This window comes from Emys orbicularis, chromosome 2, assembly GCF_028017835.1.
Source record: "Emys orbicularis isolate rEmyOrb1 chromosome 2, rEmyOrb1.hap1, whole genome shotgun sequence".
Taxonomy (NCBI): domain Eukaryota; kingdom Metazoa; phylum Chordata; order Testudines; family Emydidae; genus Emys; species Emys orbicularis.
Window position 1 is genome coordinate 75,755,180 of NC_088684.1, and position 15,784 is coordinate 75,770,963.

Below are 15,784 nucleotides of genomic sequence, written 5' to 3' on the forward strand. Positions count from 1 at the left end.
ACTTCAGCAGATGATTGAAATCTCCATTATACTTTGTTATTATAGAGTAAATACGTTTTATTTAATGGTCTGCACATTTGTAATATTTTTCCTGAAAACAAAAAGTTGAAAAGCAGGTAGATTTAATGACATATCTGTTGACTGGTCAGATGTTAAACTAGTATAAACTGGCTGACTAGAGAGAAAATTCTTTCTAACTCTGGAACTGTGTTTTATAGTTTGACCTAGACACTTCAATTCAACCTTGGTCTTGAAATATTTGTAACCTGATGTTTAATGGAGCAGTATGTTTCTGCAAATATGACATTTTACCTTCTTAAAGAGAACTAATAAAATGTTTATTGTTACTTCCCGAGGGGAATTAAATGTACTTCATTGTCTGTAAATTAGTGACCTTACTCCTATGAGTAGCCCCATTGGTTTTAATGGGGCTACTCGTGAGAAAGGCAACTAAATTTATGCACAAACATACACACACATTATGTATATATACTCTATACACAACACACACACACACACACACACTATTATAGCAGCATTCAATAGTGTCGTCTCCATCATAGTCACCATACACTTTTCTTCTTTTCTGGGACCATTATCCCAGTGGTTTCCAGCTGCAGTAAGTTGAAACTTTACGCTCGTCAGCCTGGATGCAATCTTTAACCCCCCCCCCAAAGTAAATAATTTGAGCCATTTTTAATATAAAGAGCAACAAAATGTGTAAAAAGCTCAAAATGTCAGATACCTACAGTTGAAATTGAGTTACTGAGTACAAGAAATAGTTAATTTTCCATTACTGTTTTTTTCAGGCGATATTGAAACTTTGTAGATGCATAATAATTTTTACTGTGTGGCACATTCTTTTAAAAATATTTTATTTCTAGGCTATTTCATAGTGTATGTTGTAGGCCAGGTCTGTATAAGATTTCTCACAACTTGCCCTCAGCATTATTGATCCACAAGATATATATGTATAAAGGATGACACTTGCAGTCATCATGACAAATTATGCCAAGTTATGCAGTGATCTTGTAATGTGGACAAAAAATAACTGTCTAAATAACTTTTAATTGTCACCATAGCCAGTTCTGAAGCTTGGTCTTCAGGGCACTAATAAAAGTAGTATTAGCTTCATTGGTCATTAGCTATGCATTAATAAAAGTAGTATTATCTTCATTGTACACTAGCTATGCATTAGTTTTGCTACTGTGTTCTATTGTAATGACCATATCACTTGCACTCTTAATTTCAAAGGGTCTGCATTTAGTAAGTATATTGAATGTTTTATTGCCTGTAAATAAAATACTTTAGGGCACAACCCTGCAAATATATATACTACAGATATAATACTTACTACTGTCAGTAGTCCCATTGATTTCAATTGGATCAGGCCTTTATATATTATGAATAATGTGCAAAGGCAGCTAATGTGCCTTTGGAGTAATTTGTGTAGGTTAAGCAGCTTGTACAGCAGTTTCATTTGATGTTAATTTTTATTACAGTGGTGACATAAGTTTATTCCATAGTTATCGGCTGATGATACAGAAGCCCAAGTACATGTTACTGTGTCATTATCAATGTTTGTGTGTGTATTAGTGTTATTTGTTGGTTTACAACGTCCATCCAATTACATGTCCCAGGGACAAACTGCATTTATATAATTTTTAAAAATACAATAATTCTGTGAAAAAAGAAAAACTCCAAAACAAACTAACATCAGCTTTTGCACTCCACTTTTAAGTGAGACCTTAATTAGACTCTGCTGGACTATCTGGGAAAGCAAATTCCAGTGTCATGGACTCTCTTGAACCCCTAGAGGATTAAATCTAAGGTCTGTTAGCTCAAGCAAGCCAGCTGACTTCTGCTGTGGTGCCTCACAGAGAGGGAGGGAGTCTCTCAAGGAATCATGTCCCAAACCATTTATAAAACCTTCGAGTTTTATAAATCCAAGTCAGTATGGCAGCTACTCCAAAAGTATTAGCTGAACCAAAACTGTGGTGATTTTCAGCCTCACATATCATCAGTGAATCATTCTTGATTTCTGTGACTGTATTCGTCATACATATTCACCAAATCTTTTGGGTGAACAAATTTTCAGAGTATGGGTGGTTCATTAACTGTTTGCTACAATTATTTGGTATTTGATGTTCACAATTCATGGCATGTGATTGGTCACATGGTATCACCTCTGCTCCCTGATGGGATGATTGAAACTTTTTAACAAGGGAACAATGAAGAGCAAATTCTGAATGTCAGCCACTCTTCTGGAACTCTTGGGATTCATAAATATTTTCATGAATATCATCAGCTTCCTGAATACTCGTGAATAATGAATATTATGACGCCACAAACAGCAGCAAATTAAATTCAAATAGCTTAGTAGTGAACCTGCTTTTTCATAATTCTATCAGCACTAATCAAAACTTTGAATATTGCCCAGGCATGATTAGTAAGACAAAGAAACTGGCAAGGGTATTGTAACTTAAATTAACTATGGCTTGTATTTATCTGGGTAAACAAGTTTGGAAAATGTAAGAAAAGGCCTGAATCTGTACCTAGTTCCTGTTCTGAACAAAGTTTAAGACTTTTTTCAGTTTTGAAAGAGGACTCCCCTCCCATCCTGTTCCCAGTGCTGAAGTGCTGGAATACATCAGTGTGTCATGCTGCAAACTTGCCCAGCATATCATCCTGGGATATCTAGGCTCAATTTGTGAACTGACCATCCTTAGTCTTCACCACAGGTATTAATTTTAAATTGCAAGGCTTTGTGGAAGTGAATGGCACTTATACATCTTCAGTGGGACTTTACATAATGATGCTGCACAGGAAGATAACTATGCTATTCGGTGGTTCTGTGATAATAGTATTTTGGAGGGAGCTGCTGTACATTTTCATCAGCTGAAAAGTGTGTCAAACTCAAACTGCAGGATTCCTCAACACAGAGTCCATTAATTGCTTAGGAAACTATCTGTGTTATAGTATGTAGTTATATAGTAAGCTCACATTCTCTCCTTTTACCTTGACTCCAAGTAACCTGCAGGGATCATACAAACTGTATCATGCAGAGCCAAGACTTTTTCCCTTAGGGCTCAGTATATTAATCTTAACAATGGAGAAATGACAGTAAGTTGCTAATTTAGCTAACAAAAGCAAGTACATTCTTTTTTATTCTTCTTACTGACTCACCCTGCTACATGTGGGTGTCCTAGTTCATATGGTATGTAAGACCACCTAGAGACTGACACTATTAGATTACACTATTACATGTCTATGAGCCAAATTCTTTGCTGATATAACTCTATTAATGTCAGTGGAGTTGCGCGAGCAGAAAATTTGGCCCTATATGTATTGCAGTGAAACAAGAATTGTCTTGCTTCTGGGGCTTTAAATCACAGCTATAACATTTTAAAACAGATATTTGCAAGTATTGTAGCAGACTAGAGAAACAATGGATATAGTGATTATTAATTAGTTAGTTCCAGAACTGCCCGTGATGTTTACAGACATTAATAAAACAAGGTCCTTGTCCTGAGGAGATGACATTAGCATATAGACGGTGTAGTTAAACATCACGGGCAGTAAAGTAATTTCTCCACAAATAATGCGCGTGGTGTTTATGCCTTGCTGTTCCACAGGCACACAAGTGTTTAGGGGAAGGAAGAAGAGTGAAAGGAGCCTATTCCTTGGAGTACAGGATCTACAGTCTGTCAGGTGCAAGGCTCCACAATGCCTTTTTGAGGCAGGGCAGCTGTGGGACACACTGGCTAGCACAGCTGGTGGAGCAAGCAGGGAAAAGGATGCTGTGCTCCCTGAAGGGGTGTATCAGCCAGCACAATCCTCATGCGCAGCTGGGAGCTCCAGGAAGAATTTTCTTTCCTTGGAACAGAATTCCTCCTGGAGCTCCACCTATAGTATTGTGGCTTAACGGTACAACTGAGCCCACATTATGTATAGACCTCAAACCATGGGAGGAATATTGCAGTAGCAAAATGGGGGAGGGGTGAGATGGGAGGGAAATGCTATTGAGAGAACAGATGCAATATTTTTTTTTTGGTGGGGGGGAATTGATTTGTTTTTAAAGTTTGTTTAATCCTGTATTCTGACACAGTTCTTCCGAAGCATTAAAATTCACTAATATCTCTCTGCCTGGAAGCCTGTGTGACTTAGTGGGAAGAACACAAGGATTCTGTTTTTTTCTGGGAAATCAGTCTAAGCAAAATTCATGTGATGTTCTCAGCCTAATTCTTGTGGGGAAACACTTCCATGTTTTGTTGTGGGTGGGAATGGGGCGCTGTTTGCATAGACTTTGGACTGCTCAGTTATTGGGCCTGTAAGCAGGTATGCTAGCTCACCAGCCCAGGAAAGAACCAATACTACACTCAAGTTTGTTTCAGGCCCTTGACTCAGGGCATTATTCATTGTTCAAATACAAAAACAAAGCAATTCCCCTGACCAATGCAGGCAGTTCCCAAAGGCTTGTCCCTTGCCTCTGTCACAGGCCCATTCCCAAAGAAATAGGACACACTCATCTTTAAATCCCCTGGTGGGTCATGTGACAGGCAGGTAGCCCTTAACCATTTCCTGTCTGTTTTACTGTGACACAGGCCCCAAATTCATCTCTGATATAACTGCATTGAACTTAGTAGACTTAAACCGTTGAACCTGAGTTGCAATCACCCGTATAAAGGGAGAATTACTGGAAATGGCTGATCACTGCAATGCAGAAATCTCACTACAGATGCTTGAATTATACATTGACTTGTTAGACTAAAAGAGGCTCTTTAGTTTTCAGCATTGCAAGTCCATAAACATTCATGACTACCTTAGTTTGTTTTCTCTCTTTTCGTTACTTCTTGCCTTTCAAACAAATGGCAACAATAAAACAGTTCTACTTAGTTCTCTCACTGATTGAGTAACAAGTGTTGGAGTAGGCAGAGATGGATTAATATTTCCTGGAGTCCTGGGCCAGAGCAAGTGGGGGGGGCCCTCCCTACCCCTTCCACCTATGGTTCCACCCCCATTCCACCCCCTCCACATGTGAACACAGCCCCATCCCTTTCTACCCGTTCCCTGGGGCCCCACCCCTGTTTCACCCAGGGTCTCCCCCATTCTTCCCCCCCACTGTGGCCCCAAGACCGGAGAAGCTCTGTCCCCCCACTGCCTGGCTGCTGCTGGGGCCAGGGTCTAGGAGTGCTGAGGGCTTTCCCCGCCGCCGCACCTGGCGCTGCTGCCAGGGAGCGGGGTCAAGGTTGTGTGGGGGGCTTCCCCCACTGCCGCGCCTGCCCCGCCCACCCAGCGGGCGCTGCCACCAGGGAGTGGGGTCTGGAGTCACAGGGGTTTCCCCTGCCCGGACAGTGGGGAGCGGGGTCGGGGGCGATACTTCCCCCATCGCTGCCCCCCCACCTGCCTGGGACTGCTGCCTGGGAGCGGGCTTAGGGCAAAGGGCCTTTCCCCGCTCACACGGGGCTCTGAGGCCTCCCAGTTGGCTGGAGCCCATGGGCTAATCCGCCACGGGGAGTAGGGCTCAGGAGTATATTCAGGCCCTGATTCACCACCACATTACTCCAGTTTTACACTCCATTATACCAGCATAAAACTGGAGTAAGGCAGGGCCTCAGCTTGCATCTTTCAAAAATTTTAACATCTTTATTTTACATTTTTGTATATATATTTGCCATTATCCAGGAACCTAGTCATCGTCTCTCAGGATAAAACACAAAAAATAAACAATGAACCTTTATGAGCTTTTACGGAGGCACGTTACCTGATTTGCACTGTCCAGCTGCATCCAGAATATGACTTTAAGTATAGGAGCTTCTTCTAGCCTCCCAGGTCATTGTTCTGTTTCATGTTACATTATCTAATTACCTTTGGATCCCTTGTGAAAATGCTCATAAGGAGATAAGAAGAAGCAAGAAAAGGTAATCTGGCCCAATATGCCTGTCCTTAAATTCATTGCACTCCTCTTTCTCTTCTGGGTTTGTTTATTTTGCTAAGCAGAGGAGAAAATGGCCAACTCCTTGCACAAAGTAATTTCTCTACAAATAATGCTTGTGGTGTTTAGCACTTATAACTATAGGCATATTAAGGCTTCTTGGACCCAGGCCCACTGGTCTGTGGGGCTCAGAAAAGCACACACATTCATTTTGTTGTTAGCAGCATTAACTTTCCTCTCACTGGCATCTATCTCGGTAGAGCAGGGGCTACTGTGTAGTGGTAAGGGGGGGGGGAGTCAGTGTCAGCACAGCTCCTGAGTGAGTTATGCTACCAGTGGAAGAAGAGGACAGAATACAGCATGGAAAGACATGGATTCCACAGGGAGGACTTAGGATGTGTGATTTCCAGTCCTGTAATCCTTGAGGACCCTCTTCACTGTTGCAAAGCTACATCTCCAGGTCTCCTACATCGTCTGCATGGCGGCATCTCCTTTTCCCCTGAAGAGAGAATGTATTGGGAACTCTTCAAGTTCATATCCATTGCAGTAGTGGAAAGAGAATCCCTGGCTGGGCCTGTACTGATGCCCAGGCACAGAGGGCATGTCAGAGGTGTGGCTAGAGCAAAAGGGTGTGGCAGGAGTGTGACAGCAATCCAATAATCCTCAACTGTTGGAACTGGTCTCTGTGGGCCATTGCAAACAGGAATAATTCAGCCTGATCTAAATTGTACCAAAATGGCCTCTGGTAGGCCACAAGATCAGGGGCACCTTTGGCTCCTCTCAGGTCCAGTTCTGAGCACAGCTGGGCCAGGCTCAGGGATCAAGCCTTAAATTTTAGAGCACTCTTTCTTCCCCTTGAGCTTTCCTATAGAAGACGTTAACTTAGCCCTATAGCTTTGTTTATGATTGATTTTCATATAATTTATGCAGATAATCACATACAGTAAGTACCCCACTTTGGTAAATTATATGTTGGGTCATGTTCCCCTACCTGTATGATTCATTTACCCTATAATTGTTAATGTAAAGCCTTACATCATCCATGGGACAGTGAGTAGCTCCCTAACTAGATACGTGTCAGAATGTGTTACTGAGCATGAAATGGGGACCTTCTTGGTATATGATCACCAGTGCAAAAGCTAAAAGAGGATATAGAAAAAGTCAGAGGCAATTTAGCACTGGCATAATTGAAACAATGCCAATCCATGAAACAAAACCATGGACCATTTTTTGTCATCCTGGGATTCAAGTTCTGCTCTCACACCACTGTAAATTCAAAATATCTGCATATTGAAGTCAGTGGGCTTACTCTGGATTTACACCAATGTAAACAAGAGCAGAATTTGGTGTGTAAATTAGACTAGTCTTCTTGAAGCAGGTCCTAAGCACACGATTACTAATTTATCTCCTATGTAAATGCCAGAGTATTCATCAACACAGAAGAATTCTGTGTTCACATAAATATACCATTCATTCATTTTGAAAAAACAAACAAACCCTAAGAGCAAAGAATTCTGTAGACTTTTTAAAAGTCTCAGAAGGAATGTTTATTTAATACAAGCTACAATTGAATCCCCTTCTAGAAAAAAAAACAATTACGTTCTAACTTCAGTTTTTTCTCTTCACTAGCTGTGATGACTACACCATCCCCTTTGAATGCCTCTTCCCCACTCTGCCTTTGCTCACTTAAGGAAAAAGATGTAATTAATTTTAAAAAAATCAAAAGGCCAGGAAATTAATTGTTAAAGTTATACTTAAAACATCATATCCCTTCTAACCTGTACCCCCTCCATGTAAGGTAGGGGTCTATGACAAGTATCTCAGATAACTGACATGTTAAAAGCGTTTAAGATAGGCCTAGATGTCTAAATAGCAGGTTTGAGATGAGGCTTACAATGTCTAAGCAGCAGGACCAATGTGGATAGAAAACAGTTAATAATTTTGCAGCACCTGAAGTGAGGAAAGTGTAACAGGAAGATGAGATGGGAGGGGGATAGGTTTGTGGTGTGTATATGAAGTATAAGATATGAGCTGCTAATGTTGTTGCCATGTCAAGGGAAAGCAATTTGATGAAAAGTCTCTGATCATGTAGGTGAATGTGAGCGGTCAGCTGAGCCAGGGTTTAACAGTTCACCCAGGTGGTTCAACAACAGGGCTTTCCAGTTTGAGTTTGTGCAGCCAAAGTTTATGTAGCTTATCACCTCTTTCCTCTTCTCTCCCACCCTCTATAGCAAAAGATTTGAACAGTGACAGACACGTGATAGTTTGAAAAATCAGATCACACAAACACCTTGTCCATTGCCCGCTAAACATTATAACTATTGCTCCCAGGGGAAGTGCAACTCTTTGACAGGGTGCAGCATGTGCTCCCATATTCTCACCTGTTAGGCCAGCTTCACTAGCCAGCACAGAGACAGAGCAGGACCAGGGGCCAGCACTTTCCCTCCAACAGCGTCACTTGCCTAGAGCAGACCTTGTTCTCAGGGAACCATAAAGACTGCAATTGTGCCCAGACCTAGCAAAGGCCTCAAAGTGTGAGAAGGGTTCCTTGTGCCCTCTCCATCCCTTCACACAACCACACACAGGCTGAGCACAATCAAGCCCTATGTATTTTTAATTGGCATATTTGTTCTGGCTATCTACATACTGCAGTTTTGGAATCTCCTGGCATTTTGTCAACTAATTGCTATTCCCCATCTCTAGCCCATTCAGGATGTTGGTTCCATTACTTGAAGGAGGGAATGGAGATTGCATAGCATAAGATCCCTGCTTTGGACGCAATGCTGTTTGGTCTTGATCTAATCTGTATACAATGTACCCCAATTCCCTATAAAACCATGTAATAATAATAATAATAATAATAATAATAATTAATAATGAAATAAGTCTGTCTTCATTTGTTAGCCTGATGTCAGGGAGGAAGAAGACTCCTGTCATCAAGGAATCTGGTTCAACTACCTGATTTGATGGCCCTGGGCTTGGGGCTATATACCACCTTCTATTTTTTCCCTCTGGTTCCTTTCTGATATTTTTTTTTTTTAAAGAAAAGATATGAAACGACTGTATATGCTTTTCTGACATACCATCTCTTCCATACTATACACATGTACTCTGTTGTTAATGCCTTAAGGGTTATTAAGTTCACTTGCAAAATCTCACTTCTGTTCCTCACATTTGCCACATGTGCCCTAAGACCTACCTCTTAGTTTAGTGCTTGTTAGTTTTGAAAATAATCGTGTAGCTAAAAAAGGCTACATAATAAATAACACATAATGCACTAAAATAATCTAAACATTGAAAGCAGAACACAGAGGCAATTATCTCCACATATTAAAATTACAATGGAACAGAGAAGGCTTAAAGGCCTCAATAAGTGCCAGGAGGAAATGCTGACCAGTCAAGAGCCAGCAGGCCTGTTAAGAAGGTTTGCCTGCTTCTTCTCAGGGCAGTGCAAGGTGAGATTGGGATGCAGGAGGAGTTCCTCTGTAATAGCCCAGAATCCCAGAGCCAGGCCAGGGCCTTGACCTCAAGCACTCCAGATAGGAGTTTGCCTTGGAGTTTTGTTTTGTTTGGTAGTTTAAAGGTGCAGATTGCCAAAGTCTGAGTTTGTTATATTTATTGAACTATTTATAGCCCAGGGGTGAAAGTAATTGAGGACACTTACCGGTACGGGGGGGGTGGACCTGGCCCCCGGAAGGGGCGGAGCCTCGGGCAGAAGGGGCGGGGCTGGGGGGTCAGCATCCCCCAGCTAGCCCTTGGACCGCGCCGCCCGGGGTTCTGTGTTGATTTAAAGGGCCTGGAGCTCCAGACGCTGCTGCTGTCGTAGGGGAGCGGGGTCCAGAGATCCAGGCCCTTTTAAATTGCCGGCCCCAGGTCAGCTGCTCCCTTTGCCCCTCCCCGCCCGTCAGTGGCCTGGGGGGGCAAAAGGGGCAGGGACATTAAAGCGCTGCAGGGTCCTTTGCCGCAGCAGTGCTTTAACTTTGCCACACCTTCCCCCCCGTCGGTGGCCCCCCATACCGGTAAGAACCCACACCAGCCCATACCCAGCCCACATTAAAGCGCTGCCATGGCAGCACTTTAATGTCCCTGCTCCTTTTGCCTCACCTGTCGGGTCCGTACTGGCAGGGCCGCCGACGGAGGGAAGGGGCAGCAATGTTAAAATGCTGCCGCTGCAGCGCTTTGAGGATCCTTAAAGCGCTGCGGCAGCGCTTTAACGTTGCTGCCCCTTCCCCCCCACCGTCGGCGGCCCTGCCGGTATGGACCCTACCGGCAGGGCCCCCGACAGGGGAGGCAAAAGGGGCAGGGTCATTAAAGGGCTGCCGCGGCCAGTACCGGCTCACTTTCATCCCTGGTATAGCCTGATACTTAGCTTATGGCCACATCTGGTGGACTGGGACAAGGGGCACCAGCAACACCAGGCTTGGCCCTGCAGAGGGGTGCTGTGAGGCAGCCCCACCTGCCACAGTACTATAGTTACACTTCTACTTATGGAATTTTCTAATGATCTGTGTAAGTCTCCCCCTACTCGTCCATGCTTGTGTGAGAGAAGCTGATGTTGGGCATGCTAGGAAGTTACAAGTCCTTCTCTCTTACAGCCCTTAACTATAGTCTTTACTCTAAAGAGCAATGCCACAGACACCCATGGGAATACTGACATGAGCAAGGGTTGCAGAACTGGGCCATTACTGGCTTCTTTTGGTAGAACTGGAAGGACACAAAGAACATTTTCTTATAAAATAAGATCACTGACCAACTCTTGCTGTCCTCACTGACATGAAAAGCACGAATTAACTCAATAGGACTCCTTCTGTGAGAAAGGCAAGCACGATTTGGTCCCACAATTTTTATTTTTCTGGTGATGGAAGCAAAATGCATCACTTTCCCATTTGCTACCCCAGGAGAGTAATTTGCTGCACACACACAAGCAGTACTGTAGCAAACTACTGGGAAGCACAATTTATCATTTAAAAATAAATGCATAAAAATACGAGGGCCAGATCCTGAGCTGGTGGAAATTGGCATAGCTCCAATGACTTGACGCTCATTGAACTAAACCTAAACCAGCTGAATATTTAGCCCATAAAATTTAAGTAATCTGAGCCAATTCACTAGGTAAAAGAAAGGGGAAGTTGGCCAAGGTTAGCATTATATAAGGATGGGTATCCCTGAATACATATAGTGAGAGGTTGGAGACAGAAGGATCTGCCATGTGAACAAATTCAGTTGTGGGAGTTGATGTTTCCTTGTAGTCAGGGGAGCACTCCCATCAAATCGGGGGCTTAACTCAGTTGTTCCCGACAGAGGATTTCAATCCTATTTAAGTGGAATCAGAATTCGACAGAAATGCTTGATTAGGATGCATGGAACATTCCTATCAAATCCAGGCTACTAATGAATCCATGGGTAAGGCCAATTAATTTCAATACAGCCAAACTCCAAATGTGTTAAAATGTTATGAAAGAGCGTTGGCTGCATATGTGCACTTACTAATTTCTAAATGTTAATTTCTAGCTGATTTTAAGTTATTCTTTTTTAGATGCTGTAAAAACTCAATCCAACTAATATTTTCATGCTTTAAAAAAAATCAGCTGTTTTTGTTGTGTAGAAGTGGGCAAAATTGATCTGAAATACAAATTTTTTTTATTTGCAGAATTTGTAATTTAAAAAGTGCCTTAGTTTAATATTTTCAGACAACCTTTTTTGGGGCTAAGACAATATGTGCCAAGTTTCAGTTCAGAAAGAAATTTTCTCATGTTATAACACCCCTGAAACAGAGGTTTATAATGGAAACAATCAAACAGCCTTTACATTAGTAGCATAGACATAATGGTATAATTCACATTCTTAATAATTTTTAATGCATAGTTTGCTGCTTATTTCATCCCTTCAAACCAAATTGATGGGTGAGTTTAAGGGCCCATCAGCATATAAATTACACCAATTTAAACTCACACCAATTTAGTGACATTTTCACTTCTGAATCTGCTCCACTGAAGTGTTTAAGGGAGTATAATTTACAGCCCTGAGTAGCCAGGAGACAGATTGCCAAAAGAAGGGGATAAGATGGTTAAAATAGGTTAGCTCACCTTCTTCCTGCTCCCTTGCGCTTAGTTAGACCTACTTTCACATATTTAACTGCACTTACCCCATTTACTGAAATGTAACTTACACCACTTTACACATACCTCCTCTGAATTTAGCCCTCCATCTTTTCACCTTGGTCCCCTATGTCGACTTGCATCAGCATTGCCACCCTTCAGTAGCTAAGTGGGATCCTGCTGCAGGCTTCCCAGCAGCAGAGTACAAGTGGGTGTCAATCTACTACTCTTTTAATTTCTGCTGCTGAATCTGACTATCTCTTCAGGAGCAATCTGCTTTGCAAAGCAGTCAATTGGCAAATTGAGGCCTAGAAATTCATTGTGGCACTAGTTGTGTTTGCTGATCTGCAGGAGACCAGAAGCACATACCCTCAGGTGTCAGACTTTATGGTTGTGTGTGAACATAAAATATGAAAATCTGATCATTTTGGACTGGATGGCCAAAATGTATTACTTCAAGGTGTGCCAAAGGAACCATAGAGGTTGATTGACTGCTAAATTCTAGGGTGATTAGCAGGAAGGCTTTATTTAAATCAGAGTATTAATCACTGACTCTGTGAAGATTTTCAATAAAAGATGTAACGAAGACAAGAATAGAACAGTGAGGAAGGAGACTGTCAACATTCCTAATCTCTTGGGTCCGGTACCTATTTGTTGACATATTGTTAAAATTAAAATAAATAAAATCTAGAAACTAAGGAAGTTTTTGTGGTACAAGCTGTAACAAAAATAGCTGGGAGCTTTTCAGTTTGTTTAAAATAACCCCCTCACTTGGGTGCCTGTTATATATGAATATTTTTGCTGAAAAGAAATTGCAAAAAATATAAATAAGAAAACAAAGCGCCTTTTAAAATGAGTTCATTTTTTCAGAATCGACTATTATTAGCCATTAAATAAGTAGCCAGATTAGGTAGATGTTTCTGGAAATGCTGCATAGTATGTAGTACATGCTTCCATTGTGCTTCCTGGCATTATGGAATAATATGCCTTATACGGAAATATAATGATCAGTTCTGTTAAATCATGTTCAGTCAGCTTATATAATAACACCTATATTTTGTTATTCATTTCAGATTTCAGAGACCTATGCCTTCCTGCCTAGAGAAGCGGTGACACGATTTCTAATGAGCTGCTCAGAGTGCCAGAAAAGAATGCATTTAAACCCAGATGGAGCGGATCATAAAGGTAGTTTTAGTGTCAAATGGTGGGATGTAAAGTAATTTTATTCCTAATAACCATTTATATTTTTCTAGTTTAAGTGAAGGTTCATAAAAATTTGGTAGACTGGAACAGTTCAACAAGTCAGATCATCTCATTTAGTTAAGTTATAAAGTAGTGAATCTTCTGCATTCACATAAGGGATAGAGTGTAATGCCATGCTCATCCTCGATAGAAAGATGATTTTACCTGGAGGAAATCATTTATTTTTCTTTGGAAATGTTTATACATCCATTTAAAAGTAGGGGATAAATGGGGTGCATGCACTGTAGTCATTTAGCATAGAAGAGCTCATAATTTTTCCTGGGCTTGTGCTTGATTCACATATTTTTTTCCATGGAAACTTCTATCTGTACAGCCAAAGAGCAATTGAAAATGCCAAAGTTGGAGCCAAATGACAGAAACTGTCCGACATTTGACTGCAGATTAGACAGAGGTGCCCTCCAATATATCATGCATAATAAACATATTTATGTTACATGCATAATAAACATATTTATGTTACAGATAATGGAAAACCTCCAACTTTGGTGACCAGTATGATTGATTACAATATGCCAATTACTATGGCCTACATGAAGCACATGAAACTGCAGCTACTAAATTCACAACAAGATGAGGTAAAAATTCAAATATTCAAAGTTGGTTTACAGTTGCTATTATGGGCCAGACACTGACGGTCTCCTTAGACCCAGTGGCTTTGGTGAAGCACTCTGTGCTGCTGTACAAGAGATATTAGTTCAAGTGTTAGACATTGCCTTTTATGTGACTGGGCCAGTGGGGGCTGCGAAGGGTTTGGAGGCAGTATATCCAGTCCTGGATTAGTCCTGTGCTCAGCAGTGACTTCCACTTTCAGAGGGGACATTATTATCAGGTCCTGAAGTGAATGCCATCCAGTTCTCAAGGTCAGTAGCCAAGATGCAACACAGTGTGGGAGTGGAAATGGAAGCAATAAAGGATTGTTTTGGATCATTAGGACTAAGGACCTCACTGGGAAGCATATAGGGAATTAATCCATCCTTCCTAGAAGCTCCATCCCTAATTCAGCAAACACTTAAGTTTGTGCTTAGAGTTAAGCTTGTGCCTAAGTGCTTTGCTGAATTGGAGTTTCTATCAGAATGAATAAAAAGGGAACCAGGCAAAGAACTGGGCTTCGTCAAAGGGAATTGGGACTAAACCGCTTTTTTGATTATTTATGTTCTTTTCCTTGATTCATGCCGTGCTTTTTCAGATATTGGAAAGTGCTTCATGAATTGCATGGGAGCTGGCAAATTATTTGTAATAAACTCACTTTGATAGAAATGTATTCATTTACCATGCAAGTTGCCAAATAGTTAGGAGCCCAGTTCTATGCCAGCCAAAAAACAGTCTTACATGCTGTGTCCTTATGCCTACCTGCAAGAAATAATCTGAATTTGATTTTTTTTTAAAGAAAAACCTTTAAAAACAACCATAACAGCTGGATTATGGCAAAGATCCTGATTGACTCTTGAATTCTGTAAAGCCAGCGAGATTCTCTTTCATAATAAGTAGCTATGGACTATTGTTGGCAATTCATGAACTGTTCAAATCCCCACAAAAAATGGATTGTCAGTACTTTTCTTTACTGGGGGTTTTCTGCAATTCCCTACGAGAACTCCACACAACTGCTGCCTGATCTCCTCTTCCCCACAGCCAGGCTCCCCTGAGTTGGCTACCTCTGGTTGGGAAGCTGATTCCAGAACCACCAACAGCAGTAGATCAGAGGCTTTATCCTTGCAGTGCTGCTTAAAGCTACTTTCTTCTTTCACTTTTCCCCTTCCTCCCATTGAGAATCACTCTTGTCATACAGGGCACAGCACTAATGCTGGAGTAGGGCCATCTACTACAGTGTACTCCTCCTCTGCCACAGCTCAAGCATTTCAGTATTGTCCTTTCTGGCCTAATGACAGGAATCAGGCCCCCTTCAGTGTACCAGTTTTCCATCCAGGTCAGCCAGCAGGAGTGATATAATGGTAGTAGGAAGCACTCACTTCTTCCTGCACTCCCTCTGTAGCTGACAGCATGGCGTCTTCGATCATGCAAACGCAGTCTTGCTGTGTATGAAATCTTTGCCACATTGTAGCAAGGAATGGTGTTGCAATTTGTAATGTATTTCATTTGCACAATGAGCATTTGCTAATAAGCAGCAGCGTCGCAAATGACAGTCTCACGGTCATTTTTAAACTTGTCTCACAACTGATACATACCTTCAGTGCCTAGATATTATATTTTGGCACCAAGAACAAAATGGCAGTGAAAATGTAACAATATGAAGTAGGAGCATTTCTGCAACACGTCTTCAAACTATTGCATGGAATATGGTGCACTTTAAAAATCCATCCTTTGATTTATACTAAGATTCTGTTTCCAAGGTTTCACTCATCATCTTTGTATCATTGTGGGAGGAGAGGATCTGAGGTGACAACTAATGTATATACTACAGCTAGCCAGCATAGTAATCCAGTCCCTCATAAATAGTAATCTGTCACCCCAAACACATTGGGCTAAGCTG

The 15,784-nt window shown here is 41.6% G+C and overlaps 1 protein-coding gene across 3 annotated transcripts in view; it reads left to right on the forward strand.

The window, feature by feature from the left end:
• Nucleotides 1–15,784, forward strand: part of NOL4 (nucleolar protein 4) — a 245,823-nt gene that overhangs the window by 42,439 nt on the left and 187,600 nt on the right. For all 3 annotated transcript variants that reach the window (XM_065399159.1, XM_065399160.1, XM_065399161.1), the window contains exons 3-4: nt 13,107–13,218; nt 13,759–13,871. In XM_065399159.1, the coding sequence (XP_065255231.1) occupies nt 13,107–13,218; nt 13,759–13,871 (225 nt within the window). The remainder of the gene's footprint in view (nt 1–13,106; nt 13,219–13,758; nt 13,872–15,784) is intronic.